This window comes from Amblyraja radiata, chromosome 17 (genome assembly GCF_010909765.2).
Source record: "Amblyraja radiata isolate CabotCenter1 chromosome 17, sAmbRad1.1.pri, whole genome shotgun sequence".
Taxonomy (NCBI): domain Eukaryota; kingdom Metazoa; phylum Chordata; class Chondrichthyes; order Rajiformes; family Rajidae; genus Amblyraja; species Amblyraja radiata.
The window spans coordinates 3,348,911-3,364,931 of NC_045972.1; the positions used below are offsets into that span (position 1 = coordinate 3,348,911).

General features: G+C 45.0%; 1 protein-coding gene across 1 annotated transcript in view; it reads right to left on the reverse strand.

Annotated features, from left to right (window-relative positions):
* Positions 1 to 16,021, reverse strand: part of zcchc14 (zinc finger CCHC-type containing 14) — a 134,858-nt gene that overhangs the window by 9,688 nt on the left and 109,149 nt on the right. The window contains exon 12 of the mRNA XM_033035633.1: positions 7,408 to 8,865. Within this exon, the coding sequence (XP_032891524.1) occupies positions 7,408 to 8,865 (1,458 nt within the window). The remainder of the gene's footprint in view (positions 1 to 7,407; positions 8,866 to 16,021) is intronic.

The following is a 16,021-nucleotide window of genomic DNA, read 5'->3' on the forward strand; positions in this document are numbered from 1 at the left end:
CAGTTCACACTGCCACCCAGCTTTGTGTCATCTGCAAATTTGCTAATGTTACTGAATCCCTTCATCCAAATCATTGATGTATATTGTAAATAGCTGCAGTCCCAGCACCGAGCCTTGCGGTACCCCACTAGTCACTGCCTGCCATTCTGAAAGGGACCCGTTAATCCCTACTCTTTGTTTCCTGTCTGCCAACCAATTTTCATTCTATGTCAGCACTCTACCCCTAATACCATGTGCCCTAATTTTGCCCACTAATCTCCTATGTGGGACCTTATCAAATGCTTCTGAAAGTCCAGGTACACTACATCCACTGGCTCTCCCTTGTCCATTTTCCTAGTTACATCTTCATAAAATTCCAGAAGTTTAGTCAGGCATGATTTCCCCTTCATAAATCCATGTTGACTCGGACCGATCCTGTTACTGCTATCCAAATGTGTGGCTATTACATCTTTTATAATTGACTCCAGTATTTGTGACACTGAATCAAACTGACATGGACTGAATTGAATTGATTGCCTGAATTGCACTGTGTGAAATTTGACACCATTTCAGCTACTCCAAGTATCCCCATGATTCAATGTCACAAGTCAAATTGTGCATACGTGGGGAACGATAGCGCTTACAAACATCGGGACCATAATTTAATGTATCTCTATTTCCAATGAGAGGGGGAATTTCCTTCTGACATCCTGGAAAGTATTCAATCACCATGCGCTCCCCTCCTAATCAACACCATGAAGGAACTAATTAACCAGTCATTATCTCAATGCACAGGTTCATGAGTGATAGGAGCAGAATTAGGCCATTGGACCCATCAAGTCTCCTCTGCCATTCAATCATGGCTGAACTATCTTCGCCTCTCAGCCCCATTCTCCTGCATTCTCTCCATAACCCCTGATACCCATACTAATCAAGAATCTGTCTGCCTTAAAAATATCCATTGTCTTGGCTTCCACAGCGTTCTGGGGCAATGAATTCCACAGATTCGCCACCCTGATTAAAGAAATTCTTCCTCATCTTAGTTTAGTTTAGTTTAGAGATACAGCGCGTAAACAGGTCCTTTGGCCCACCGAGTCTGTGCCGACCAGCGATCCCCGCATGTTAACACTACCCTACACACACACACTAGGGACAATTTTTACATTTATACCAGGCCAATTAACCTACAAACCTGTACGTCTTTGGAGTATGGGAGGAAACCAAAGATCTTGGAGAAAACATGCAGTCATGGGGAGAACGTACAAACTCTGTATAGACAGCACCTGTAGTCTGGATTGAACCCGGGTCTCCAGCGCTGAAAGCGTTGTAAGGCAGCAACTCTACCGCTGCGCCATTCTTCCTAAAGAAACACCCTTTTATTCCGAGGCTATGATTTCCGGTCCTAGACTCTCCCACTAGTGCAAACATCGTCTCCACATCCACTCTGTCCAGGCCTTTCACTATTTGGTAAGTTTAAATGAGGTACCCTCTCATCTTTCTAAACTCCAGCGAGTAGAGGCCCAGTGCCGTCAAACGTTCATCATATGTTAACGCACTAATTCCGGGGGTCATTCTTGTTATCCTTGTCTGGACTCTCTCTAGCACCAGCACATCCTTCCTCAGATATGGGGCCCAAATTTGCTCACAATACTCCAAATGTGGTCTGACCAGTGCCTCATAACGCCTCAGCATTACACCCCTGTTTTTGGATTCTAGTCCTCTTGAAATAAATGTTAGCATTGCATTTGCCTTCCTTACTACCGATTCTGCTGCAGTTTGCAGCCCACTGGATGCATTACCACTGTCACTATACTTTAAAAACACTTCATTTGTGTTTCAGTACAGTTTAAACTGCGTAAGGCAGAAAGTAGATGCTTCTTTTACTTTCTTTATACCCAGATCATCCAGCCCTGCAGTGTTGCAAATGAAAGATTCTGTAAAGGCATCCACTTGGAATTCCCAGACTTGTGCAACATCCTGATCACTCTGGAAATTGCTGATCAGGAACTATTGCGGAAAGATAATTTAAATACGTTTATTATAAAAGCTGTGGGCCGAGGTGCTTTTTCGTTTAAGTTTTCCGAGTAGTAATTTTCCGAGTAGTAATTGCCCAATCAATGCATGTTTGACGTTGCGTCGGACGCCAATTGACCAATCACGCACTTTGTTTCATGGTAGCTAGGCAGCGAACACTCTGGCGGACTGCCTCCTAATTACATCAAAACAATAGCAAGGTTTCGAAGGAATAAAGGTAATGCTAACCTTGCTGATAATTTTGTTTTACAATTGATTTATCTTTGTAAAGTTATGATATGAACTGTTAAATAAAAATGATAAATAACAAATGTAGAGCTACACAAAAATGCTGGAGAAACTCAGTGGGTGAGGCAGCATCTATGGAGCGAAGGAAATAGGCAACATTTCGGATCAAGACCCTTCTTCAGAGAGAGGGGGAAGAGGGGAGGGGGAGAGAGGGTAGAGGAGGGGAGAGAGGGTAGAGGAGGGGGGAGAGAGGGGAGGGGGGAGCGAGAGAGGGGAGGGGGAGAAGCGCAGGGGGATGGGGGGCGAGAGGGGAGGGCCGGAAGAGACGGGGATGGCGGGAGAGGGGAACGGCGGGAGTGGAGAGGGGAGGCGGGGGTAGAGAGGCAGGGGGAGGTCGAGAGAGGGCGAGGGGGATGACGAGGGAAGGGGAGGGGGGGGAGGGGCGAGAGAGACGGGGAGGGGGGAGAGGGGAGCGAGGGGAGGGGGAGGGGGGGAGAGAGGGGGGAGGGGGGTGAGGGCGTGCGGGAAGCCGGGTGAGCGGGGGGGGGGGGGAGAGGGATGGACGGGGGGGGATGGTGGGAGAGAGAGCGATGAGGAGGGGAGATGAGAGCGAGGGGGAGAGAGGGATGAGAAGGAGGTGATGGGAGATGAGAGAGAGGAGGGGGAGAGGAAGAGGGCGGAGGGAGAGCTAGGAGGGGGGAGGAGAGGAAGGGAGGGGGGAGAGGAGGGGAGAGAGGAGGGGGGGAGGGGGAGAGAGGAGGAGGGGGGGGAGGGGAGGGGGGAGGGGAGGAGGGGGGAGGGGGAGGAGAGGGGGAGGGGAAGAGGGGAGAGGGGGAGGAGGGGGGAGGGGAAGGGGAGAGGGGGGAGAGGGAGGAGGGGGGAGAGAGGAGAGGAGGGAGAGAGGAGGGGGGAGAGAGGAGGGGGGGAGAGGAGGGGGGGAGAGAGGAGTAGGGAGAGAGGGGGAGAGAGGAGGGGGGAGAGGAGAGGAGGGGGGGAGAGAGAGGAGGGGGGAGAGAGAGGGGGGGAGAGAGGGAGGGGGGGGGAGAGAGGAGGGGGGAGAGGGGGGAGAGGGAGGGCGAGAGGGAGAGGAGGGGAGAGAGGGGGGGGGAGGGAGGGGGGAGGAGAGGGAGGGGGGGAGAGAGGGAGGGGGAGAGAGGGAGGGGGAGGAGGGAGGGGAGAGCGGGAGAGGGGAGAGAGGGAGGGGGGAGAGAGGGAGGGGGGTAGAGGGGAGGGGGGAGAGAGGGAGGGGGAGAGAGGCAGGGGAGAGCGGGAGGGGAGGCGAGGGAGGGGAGAGAAGGGAGGGGGGGAGACTGGATGGGTGGGAGAGTGGATGGGTGGAGAGAGGGAGGGGGATGAGAGAGGGGGGAGAGAGGAGGGGGAGAGAGGAGGGGGAGAGAGAGAGGAGGGGAGAGAGGAGGGGGAGAGAGGAGGGGGAGAGAGGAGGGGGAGAGAAGGGGGAGAGGAGGGGGGAGAGAGGACGGGGAGGGAGAGAGGACGGGGGGGAGAGAGGAGGGGGAGAGAGGAGGGGGGGAGGGGGAGGGGGAGAGGAGGGAGGTGGAAGGGGAGTGGGGAGCGGGGGAGGGGGAGAGAGAGGAGGTGGGAGCGGGGGGAGAAGGGGGGGGCGAGGAGGGGAAGGGGGAGAGGGGAGGGGGGAGAGAGTAGAGGGGAGAGAGAGTAGAGGGGAGAGAGGAGGGGGGGAGGAGAGGGGTGGGGAGGAGAGGAGAGAGGAGGGGGAAGAAGGAGGGAGGAGGAGGGGGGAGAGGAGGAAAGGGGGGAAAGGAGCGGAGGAGCCAGGTGGGCGAGCCGGCTGCGCGTGGAAAACAGTGCGTACAGGTCGCGCGAGCAGACCCATTGTGACGTCAACAGCTAGTTTATTTTCTATGTTATTTGAAATTTTTGAACATTTTCATAAATAACTCGAGAAATAATGCATGAAATTTTCAGATAAGGTGATTTCACAGCGTAAATCTCTGTCGGAATATGTAAAAATTTCACCGTTAGCGCGTCGTGTTTTCGAGAAGATGCGAATCGCACACGAACATCACACAAATAAATACACATCCAAGATTAGAGCTTTATAAGTATAGAGATAAATAGATAATTATATATAATTACAGTCATATTCACGTCATATGATAATCATATCTATATACTTTTAAAACTGTGCGTGTGTGTGTGTGTATGTCATTTTGCCTTTGAAATTTTCCCTTTGATTTTGCCTTTGATTCGTTACTCCGCGAAAACCAGATGCAAAAACGGCGAGATTTTTACCATTTCGCTAGCGATTTTACTTTTACATTCGCAAATCCACTCCTCATTAAATTTAGTCATTTTTCTGTACACATTTTTAATAAAATCCTACACAAAACTTACTCTTTTCTTTAAATCAGCAGCTGCGGACGTCACAATGCCCTTGCGCTAGCGGCACCGCCACCCGCTCTCCATTCAAGCAGATGCTGTCATCGCAGTTTCAAATCCCCACCCCCCCACTCAGCCATTTTTTTGCCTCCCGCTGGCCACCTTCTCATCGCGTGCCCCACGCTACGATAACGGCCGCTGCCGCACGGCACTCCTCCACTTCCCCCCCCACTGGCCCGGCTTTGTCACGCTGGCGGAAGCCACAGATCGGCTGGTCCCCCTGCTGCTTTTCGCCATCCTCGCTGGCGGCCCGCAGGCTCACCCAGGATCACGCCCGCCCACTCCACCCTATCCCCCCCTCTCTCGATCGGACCTCTGCTGCTTTTGATCGCCTGCTCCGCTCGCACCAGCAGGGTCACCTGCTCAAAAGACGCCGTAAATCGGAAACCCCAGCTACAAAAGGCAGGAAGCTCTCCTGCGTCTGTGTCCCTTTCTGTGCCCCTCGCTGTGTGACCCTCTCTGTGTGCCTCCGTGACCCTCTCTGTGTGTGCCTCTGTATCCCTCTCTGTGGGTGCCTCAGTGTCCCTCTCTGTGTGCCTCCGTGTCCCTTTCTGTGTGCCTTCGTGTCCCTCTCTCTGTGCCTCCGTGTCCCTCTCTCTGTGCCTCCGTGTCCCTCTCTGTGCCTCCGAGTCTCTCTCTCTCTGTGCCTCCGTCTCCCTCTCTGTGCCTGCGAATTGGGGGCTATGTGTGAATGGATAGGGCAGGGCATGGGGTAAAAGGAGTGAATTAATAATATTAATATATTAATGGGGGTGGTTAGTGTGTGTGTGTGCGCGTGCGTGTGTGAGAGGTTGGTTAGTGTGTGTGTGAGACGCCTCAGGCCGCCTCCCATCGCAACCGCACGTTGGGGGAACAGACCCAATGGGTCTGCACTTGGCCGAGTATATAATTAAAAGTGTCATTTTGACCACTTCCTGTCTGCGTTGTATATTGATTTTAGAAAAAATGCTACCAAATATCGCTGATTTTTTGGCCATCTTACTCACTGTCCTCCTCCGCTTAGCAGGTCCTGAGGATTTTCCCATCGATGAAATATAAAAAAGTTGTGTGTTTAAAAAACCTTGAGATCCTCTCGCCTGTTAATCACCATGATGATGGTAACGCCCCTTCCGGGGGGGGGGGCGGGGGGGCAGGAGTATAAAACCCTGGATGCCTGGACGTGACTCAGTCACTGCAAGATCGCGAGGGAGAGGCCACGACTCTCATTCTAAGCTGTGAATCAACTGAACTGTGTATGCAATTTACTTGCAATAAATGATTTGTTAGCCCTTAATGACAATGCCACGAGTTGTTTGACCTGCTGCCCTGCCTGTGCTTGAAACTGCAATGCTTTATTAGGCCCGACTGTGTTTGGAAGGAATAAATGCTTTATTAGATCCGACTGTGTTTGATTTAAAAGTCCCGCTCATTTCATGACTTCAGCTTAGTGGACAGGTGGCACTGATTGCGTAATTTCCGGTAAGTGCAGAGGTCACGCTGATTGCGGAAGTGCCACTGACTGCGGAAGCCCAAAAGTGGAGAAGCCACGCTCAGCCGTGTGAGTATTCAAGAACGTTTACTGTCATATAGTGTGTGTGTGTGTGTGTGTGTGTGTGTGTGTGTGTGTGTGTGTGTGTGTGTGTGTGTGTGTGTGTGTGTGTGTGTGTGTGTGTGTGTGTGTGTGTGTGTGTGTGTGTGTGTGTGTGTGTGTGTGTGTGTGTGTGTGTGTGTGTGTGTGTGGTCTGTGGTCTGTGGTCTGTGACTGAGCTGGCAGCCCAAGAATCTATTTGGCCCACAATGTCCATATTAGCCCTCTGGAAACCAGTCCCTTCGGCCCACAACACCATGCTAGCACTCCAGAAAGCACCCCCCCCAGCCAGCAATATTGGAATTGGTGCAGAGGTGGAATATTGCGTTGGGGGACCAGCCCTCCCGTGTGAAGCTGGGACCCAACGGGTCCCATTTAGTCTAGTATGGTATAATATATAGTTTAAATAGACAGCAGCACGGAATTAGCCTCCCCATGGAGTAATATGAGCATTGAACACTAGATGGCGCTTAATTTTTCGATCTCATTTTCTAATTAGTTAATGTGCAACTTTTGGCACTGACGAGTTATGACTTCTTTCGCAATTATATGTTATCTAAATCTGTGCAAAATTTCAAGTAGTTCCCAGACGGGTCACGAAAGATAAATTCTAGACACATTTTCGATGCTCGGCCCACAGCCTAAATTTGATGTTGCGTGTAATAGACATCTGTCCTTGGAATTAACCCCATTTAAAACTGTTTGATGAAACTATTGTTTTTGATGCTAGAATTCTCTGTAAATGAAAGTTTTGCTTAGAGAATTATAACTAATATATTGCTCCAGCTAAACAGTGTGTGGAGAATTAACAATGATAGTAAAGAACAGAATTTCATGCATTTTCCTCATTTAGAGTGATGTTGAAATTTGATATATCTTGATTAAACTAATTGCACGATTGCATGAGGTACACTGAAAATATACAATATAGAAATGTAATCACCTTTAAAAGGTAAGTTAAAACTTTAAATAAAATACACCAGTAGATGCTTTGTACCATGGTGTTTCAGATATCTGAAAGCTTCACGTAGCTCATGCTTTTAATAATATGTAAACTAATCGAGTTTCTTTAAGCCTTCATTCCACCGTACATATTTACATTCACTTCAGCATGAAGTCGTTCTGACAAGTAAAGAAGGGGCCCAATTGACTGTATTTCTATTAAAAGTTGAATATGTTACCTTGCTGATTGGAATCCATTGCTGGCTGTTTGCAGTCCTGAGCTCGATGCCCATTAGCCCCACAGTTGTAGCATGAAATATGTCCATTCTTTTTATATCCAGATCCATTTGTGCTTCCTAGTATGTGTTGTGTCTGATATACTGCAGTTGTACCACCCAGGAAATTCTGCATGGGAGGCATGACAAAGTTTGATGGTCCACTAATGATGGAATCGGGAGTTATTCCAGTATTGTAGCCAGGGGTTGGAACAATGGGATAGGGGAAAGCAGTGTTGTTATTATATTGGGTGCTGATGTAACCATTGTTACATAAAGGATTGAATGGAAAAATTGGAAAAGTTAGCACTGAATGCCCTGAAAATGGGCTTTGGAAGTAATTAGCATAGTTAATTGTCAAAGGATTGGAGCCGCAGTTTCCGCTGCAGCCACATGAACTACACACGTTGCACCCAGTTTGCTGTTGCTGTTGCAATGGGATATTTATTCCTGAGCCTCCATTACCATTATTGCTGTTAATGTAACTGTTTTTAGCCACAGAGGAGAGGGTCGGACTGGAACTAGAGATAGGACAATTTGGCATACTTGCAACGTTTGTGAAGGACACCGAGGTGTGGCTATTGGCAGGTGCATTATTGTTGTTCGTGCAGAAAGTGCCAGAAATGGAAGTTACAGGTGAACACTGAATTGTTGAAAAGGCAACTTTGGTGTTTGCTGAATAAGGAACTGTTCTTGAACTTATTACAGCAGGTGAGACGCTTTTCACTTGTACAACACTATTATAGGCAGTCTGTCCCACCAACAATGGTTCTGTAGGAATGGGGGAAGAGACCAGAAGTTTCATCTGCGACTGAGAAATGTTGTATGCAGAGTTACATGGTGCAGGAGTGGAAGAACAGGTGTCCATTCTCAGTGCTGATAATGGAGTTGTTTTGGATGGATTATCCATGGAGGAAGGAGGTCCATCTTTAGTCCTAATTCCAAAGTTGACCACATTGGATGAAATCCCATTATTTTCTGACACAATTGTTGATCTTTGGGAAGCTTGAACTGGAGAAGTTGGCATTACATCTATAACCATAGCTCCAAGAGAGCCAAACTTTTTTTCCACTTTGATGCTATTGGTAGGTCCTTCGTGAAGTTTGCTTCCAAGGTCAACAGTTTGACTTGTGTGGATTGGAGAAGATATGCCTGTTATTGGCTTTATATCAAAGCTACTTCTTTCTGACTTGCGTACTGAATTCAGCATTCGGCTGGGGGCAATGTTTGAAGAAATCACTGGCATCATCTGCACTGTGGAAATGGCTGAAGATACATGACTTGGATGGGCTAATCCAGTTTCATTTTGTACTGGAGAGACTTGTGCTGTGGGCCTCCATGGCCCAGTGTTCAGGTTGCTCAGTTGACTTGATAACATCGCTGGTTTCTCCCTTATTTGAATATCCAAAACAGTCTCTGCACCTGCAAGAGTAGTTATATGAATTAGTAACCAATTTAATCATTAATAATTAAAATACTAAATTTAAGTTCTCCATGAATTGAGTCTTAAAATATTGGCTGTTTTGATCAATAGTTTTCAGCTTAAATATTTCTAAACACTATCAAGTAGTTGAAACGATAACATTGTGTTTTCTCGCTTGTGGATAATGTATTTTTCCCACTGTAAATACAACATTGACAATAGCAAATGAACATCTTGTTATTTGGTTGCATTTCACAAACTAGAAATGCATGCAGTAATCAATTATGATCTCACAAGATACAGTGCCCTCCATAATGTTTGGGACAAAGACCCGTCATTTATTTATTTGCCTCTGTACTCCATAATTTGAGATTAGTAATAGAAAAAAAAAATCACATGTGGTTAAAGCGCACATTGTCAGATTTTATTAAAGGCCATTTTTATCCATTTTGGTTTCACCATGTAGAAATTACAGCTGTGTTTATACATAGTCCCCCTATTTCAGGGCACCATAATGTTTGGGACACATGGCTTCACAGGTGTCTGTAATTGCTCAGGTGTGTTTAATTGCCTCCTTAATGCAGGTATAAGATAGGTCACAGCACCTAGTGAGCTCTCTATTCCTATTTATGGAATTCCCTGCCACAGAGGGCAGTGGAGGCCAAGTCACTGGATGGATTTAAGAGAGAGCTAGATAGAGCTCTAGGGGCTAGAGGAGTCAAGGGATATGGGGAGAAGGCAGGCACGGGTTATTGATAGGGGACGATCAGCCATGATCACAATGAATGGCGGTGCTGGCTCGAAGGGCCGAATGGCTTCCTCCTGCACCTATTTTCTATGTTTCTATGTTTCTAGTCTTTCCTCCAGTCTTTTCATCAACCTTGGAAATTTTTATTGCTGTTTATCAACACGAGGACCAAATTGTGCCAATGAAAGATAAAGAAGATGAGACTGAGAAACAAGAATAAAACTGTTAGAGACATCAGCCAAACCTTAGGCTTACCAAAATTAACTGTTTGGAACATCATTAAGAAGAAAGAGAGCACAGGTGAGCTTACAAATCGCAAAGGGACTGGCAGGCCAAGGATGACCTCCACAGCTGATGACAGAAGAATTCTCTCTATAATAAAGAAAAAACCCCAAACACCTGTCCGACAGATCAGAAACACTCTTCAGGAGTCAGGTGTGGATTTGTCAATGACCACTGTCCGCAGAAGATTTAATGTACAGAAATACAGAGGCTACACTGCAAGATACAAACCACTGGTTATCCATAAAAATCGGCCAGGTTATAGTTTGCCAAGTACTTATAAGAGCAACCACAGTTCTGGAAAAAGTTCTTGTGGACAGAAGAGACCAAGTTTAACTTATATCAGAGTGATGGCAAGACCAAAGTATGGAGGCGACAAGGAACTGCCCAAGATCCAAAGCATACCACCTCATCTGTGAAACACAGTGGTGGGGGTGTTATGGCCTGGGCATGTATGGCTGCTGAAGGTACTGGCTCACTTATCTTCATTGATGATACAACTGCTGATGGTAGTAGCATAATGAATTCTGAAGTGTATAGACACATCCTATCTGCTCGTCAAACAAATGCCTCAAAACTCATTGGCCGGCAGTTCATTCTACAGCAAGACAATGATCCCAAATATATTGCTAAAGGGCCTGTCCCACTGTACGAGGTAATTCAAGAGCTCTCCCGAGTTTAAAAAAAAAAAAATCAAACTCGTGGAAAGCACGTAGAATGTACGTGGCGGGTACGTCGGAGCTCGGGATGTCTCTTAGCGGCTCGTAATGTTAACGGCAGGTACTCGGGAAACGCGGTAAGCTCGTGAAGACTTGTGAAGATTTTTCAAAATGTCCACGAGAGCCCCGAGTACCTACAAACGGCTATTACCGTAATTCTCCGAGTTCGAATCAGGGGAAACTCGGGAGAACTCTTGAATTACCTCGTACAGTGGAACAGGCCCTTAAAGCAACAAAGGAACTTTTCAAAGCTAAAAAATGGTAAATTCTTGTGTGGCCAAGTCAATCATCCGATTTGAACCTAATTGAGCATGCCTTTTATATGCTGAAGAGAGAACTGAAGGGGGGAGGGGCCTTGCCCAAATTGTTTAATTTTGGGACTGTGCTGATCTGCTGGAGTTGTTCTATTCGCACGAGGCTGAAGGGCTTAAACGAGTAGAGACAAGAATCGGACTCAAGGTTTTGTATTAGGTATCGTATTGGTGTTGGATAATAAAGAGAGTTGATTATCAGTGCGTGTATTCGGTGTTTGACTGAACCAGACTACGGGGCGAAGATTAGGACTGGAATTACATGACTACTTTCATTTACATGATATTGCTGTGTCCCAAACATTATGGTGCCATGAAATGGGGGGGGGGGGGGGGGGGGCCTATGTATAAACACTTCTGTAATTTCTACATGGTGAAACCAAAATGTACAAAAATGGCCTTTATTAAAATCTGACAATGTGCACTTTAACCACATGATTTTTTTCTATGACAAATCTCAAAGGCATAGGCAAATAAATAAATGATGGGTCTTTGTCCCAAACATTATGGAGGGCACTGAATGGCTTGGTCATGAGATTTTTTCAGCTCCTATTTGACAACTCTCGATAGAAAGCTTAATATTCTTTTAATTTACCACTGTTTCTTAGGATTGCTTGGACATCGGCACCATCTACTAAAATGTCCTAGACTCTTGTATTGTACAAGTCGGTTTATTAACTCTGCGGAAACACTCTGAGAGAACCCAGTGTTTCAAAGAGTCATAGCGCCTACAGCATTTTTATATTCATGACACAATGGTTACTTGTGGAGATTAACTAAATCACCATTGTTCAATGTGACTGTAACCTTTCATCTTTGTCTTTCCCCAGAGTCATCTTTAACGTTACGTCTCCTGTTATTTTGAAATTCTCTCTCCCATATCTAACTAATGGATACCATAGATGTCAATGTCCCTGCAGGGATAATTGATGGGGTCAGTTTATTTAAAAAGGCCATTTGTTAACTTCTGGGAGACTTGGTTGCTAAACACAGTGATAAAGAGTAGCTGTAATCTCAAGGGTGCAATGGATAAGAATCTGGACAGAACTGCAAATGGCTATCCCCCCCCTCAATAGATAAGGAAGCTTGCTTTTCAGCAGAGTGCATTCATTTTAGCTATTTAAATTAAGCTTTGCTGAGAATGCTAAATACATTGACACATCTATTTATAGCCAGCCTAACATTCTATGTTGGCCATTTTCCCATCATGCTTCCGCAGTAAGTGAGCTCTAGGGTTAACCAGATTATAACCTTCCTTATAATTCTCAAAATTCCTGATAATACCATGCTATAGGAAAGATGGTTTCCTTGTATCTATGTGGCTTTCCTTGCAATTTGTAAATAGGAGCAGAATTAGGCCATTTCGCCCATCGAATCTACCCCACAATTCAATCATGGCTAATCTATCTTTTCCTCTCAACCCCATCCTCCTGCCTTCTCCTGGTAACCCTTGACACCCATACTAATCAAGAACCTGTCAATCTCCACTCTAAAAATAACCAATGACTTGGCCTCCACAGTCAATGAATTCCACAGTTTTACCACCCTCTGGTTAAACATGTGGGTTGGTAGGTTAAATCTCTACTGTAAATTGCTCCTAGTGTGTAGGTGAATATTAGAATCTTGATGAAAATGTGAATAGAATAAAAATGGCATTATTGTAGGGTTAGGTCACTAAACACAGTCGTTGGAGGAGCTGTTTTCGTGAGGTATCTCTCTACGATTCTATCAGATTCTCAAGCAGCTTTTTGTGTCAATCTTCAGTTTAAACCAGCATCTGCAGTTCCTTCTTTCAGTAAGAAGGAACTGCAGATGCTGGTTTAAACCAAAGATTGACACAAAAACTGGATTAACTCAGCATCTCTGGAGAACAGGAATAGGAGTGAAGAAGGGGCTTGACGTTCTTTTCCCTTTTTCCAGAGATGCTGTCTGACCCCCTGAGTTACTCCAGCTTTTTGTGTCTATCTATCTCTAGCTTTTTCAGTCTATAGATAAAGCTTCTTAGCCTTGGAATCATTTTAGTAAATCTAAATTTCACTCAACATCAAAGGAGCTTTATGCTGTCCCGAAATGAAAGATGCTCTTCAAATATCAAGCACATCAATTCTTCTACCAGTGATTGTGAGTGGACCATCCTACGTTTTATGAACGTAAAGGCAGAGCAAATGGAGGAACTCAGATTGAGAACACAGAACATAGAAGAGATCAGTACAGGAAAGGGCCCTTCTGCCCAAAGTGTCCATGCCGAACATGATGCCACGTTAAACTGATCTCCTCTGCCTGCATGTGATCCATATTCCTCTATTCATTGCATATCCATGCGCCTGAAAACCTTTTAAAATTCCATTATCATATTTGCCTTTACAATCACACCTGACAGTGTGTTCCTGGCATCCACCTCTCTGTGTCTAATCTTGCCATATACACCTCCTTTCGACTTTGCCACTCTCACCTCAAAGCTATGACCTCTGGTCTTTGACATTTCCACCCTGGGAAAATAGTTCTGACTGTCTACCCCATCTATGCCTCTCAAATTATGAGGGGCACAGAGAGGGTAGATAGCCAGAACCTTTATCCCCAGGGTGGAGGTGTCCAACACTAGAGGGCACAGCTACAAAATGAGAGGGGGACTATTTAATGGAGATGCGCAGGGCAAGAGTTTTTACACAGAGTAGCGGTTGGGGCCAGGAATGCATTGCCAGGGGTGGTGGTGGAGTTGAATACACAATAGTGGCATTAAAAGAGGCTTTTAAATAGGAACATGAAAGTGCAGGGAATAGGGATATGGATCATGTACAGGCAGATGTGATCAGTTTAGTTGGGCATCATGTGCAACACAAATATTGTGGGTCGAAGGGCCTGTTCTAGTCCTATACTGTTCTATATTCTATAGTTTTATAGTTCTACTATCAGGCTTTTCCTCAATCTGCAAATGTTCCACAGTAAACAATTCATATCTGGAGGGGTGGCACAGCGGGTAGTGTTGCTGCCTTACACTGTCAGGGACCCACGTTCTGTCCATGTGGAGTTTACACTTTATCCGTGTGACTGAGAGGGTTTCTCCAGATGTTCTGCTTTTCTCCTACATCCCAAAGATTGGTTGGTAGGTTAATTGACCGTTATAAATTGCCCCTTTTGTGTCGGTGAGTAGGTGAATCTGGGGGGGAATTGATGACAATATAGAGAGAATTGACAAAACGTCGATTAGGATAGTGTAACTGGATAATGGTCAAAGTGCACTCAGAGGGCCGAAGGGCCTGTCACATGCTGTATCTCTCTATGCCTATGACTGCTTATACCCAAATCCAAACACATAACTACTTGACCTCAGATCACGCAGATTCTTGTAAATGATGCTGAAGCATGCTGTATATTTGTTGTATCGGCATGCTTTGTAAAAATAGTCTGCAGAGTTCATGAGTCACATAGACAACTTAATTAATGGAAATGGCTTCTAAATATACTGCACATATTTCGATAACTCAGCAACTTTGCATGAAAAACACAGCAAGTACTCAATGCTGTTTTTGATTAGGCTTATTAAACATAGTATATAGATTCTACAATGCGAGAGAATTCTCAGAAAAAGTCCTTTTTCTTTAAAGGTACGTAGTCCTGTACAATTCTATTGCTAATGTATCTAGATATTTAATTACTTCAATGCAAAAACACAATTGGTTCTATATGAATCCCTACTTTTCTGAAGGATTTTGTGGACTACTATCATCTTTCTAACATTTTACCTTAGTCTTGCTACATATGTAGTAGAGATGGTAGGGCATAGACCATCAATGGGAGGCCTGAGGGAGAACAGAGGACAAAGAGACTTGTGCAAATCCAAAGATCCTTAAAGATGGCAGCACAGGTAGATAAGAGTAGCAATGTTACAAAATTTTGAGATTTTAAAAATCAAGTCTGTAATTTATCCCATCAGATAAAGCATAAAAATAAGTTTAATTTGACACCTAATTCACTTTCATATCTCAAGTATTTAAAAAGTTATGGCCATTTTCATACTGGGAAATGAGCATCTTGTTCCCTATTGATTTTCTATGGACATAACAAAAAAGCTGTGATCGTGAACAGTCAAAAGCCCATAACTTTCTTAAAAATTAAGAGAACTGAATGAAATTTTCAGTTATCATAGATTGAAGCATTCTGAAACAAATATAAATAATCTTACTTGGATGACCTGAAATTAAAGCATATAATTAGTTAGTTACCTAATTGTAGCTAATTTCAGACTTCAATTACTAGATCTAAACATCTATCCATTTCTTAATAAATGATTAACATTTTTAAATAGCCTAAATGTCCAAATAATATTCACAAATAATTCACAATAAAACATGATTTTTAAATCTCATTTACATTAATTTATAGGCCAAATGGAAGGAATTTAGTGTTTAATTGCTGTAAATAAATGCCCATTTAAATCAGCTTTCCAGTGGGTCCCTGTGGAACGCGCTGGTTTAGAACGTTCACATTGCGGTAGATTTGTGCCTCAAATGCCCAGAAAAATACTGCGCGATATAATGGGGCCAAATTGAGCTACTCGCAATAGTAAACTTTGTATAACGGGATCTTTAGAAGCCCTTTTTAATGTAAAAATATACAACCTAACTTCTGCTATTTGCTTTATGAGACCCAGCGGTTGGTGACGGTCGCGGGTTTAAAGATTGATTTTTAAACTACTATAACTATTATTCAAGGCCTTTAAACCTAATAATAGCTTTTGCGACGGGGTCTTCCAGCGATTTTTCGTTAATAATTAACTAGGCTGAACATTTTCGATTGGAACAGCTTAGAGAAAATCGCGTTTTAAACCCGCCCCCTCTAAACGGCGCCAAAATCGCGCACACCCACAACGGAAGATTTTCAAGGACGCTTCAGGTAGGCTTTGCAACATACCTAATAAGAGTGTGAAGGCGACATTTGCGATATTAGCTTTATTAGCTGAGGCACATAACGTCTGGGAGATCCTTGTACAACATCAGGATCAACATCGGTAGAGTTGCTGCCTTACAGCACCAGAGACCCGGATTCAATCCTGACTACAGGTGCTGTCTGTATCGAGATTGCACGTTCTCCCCGT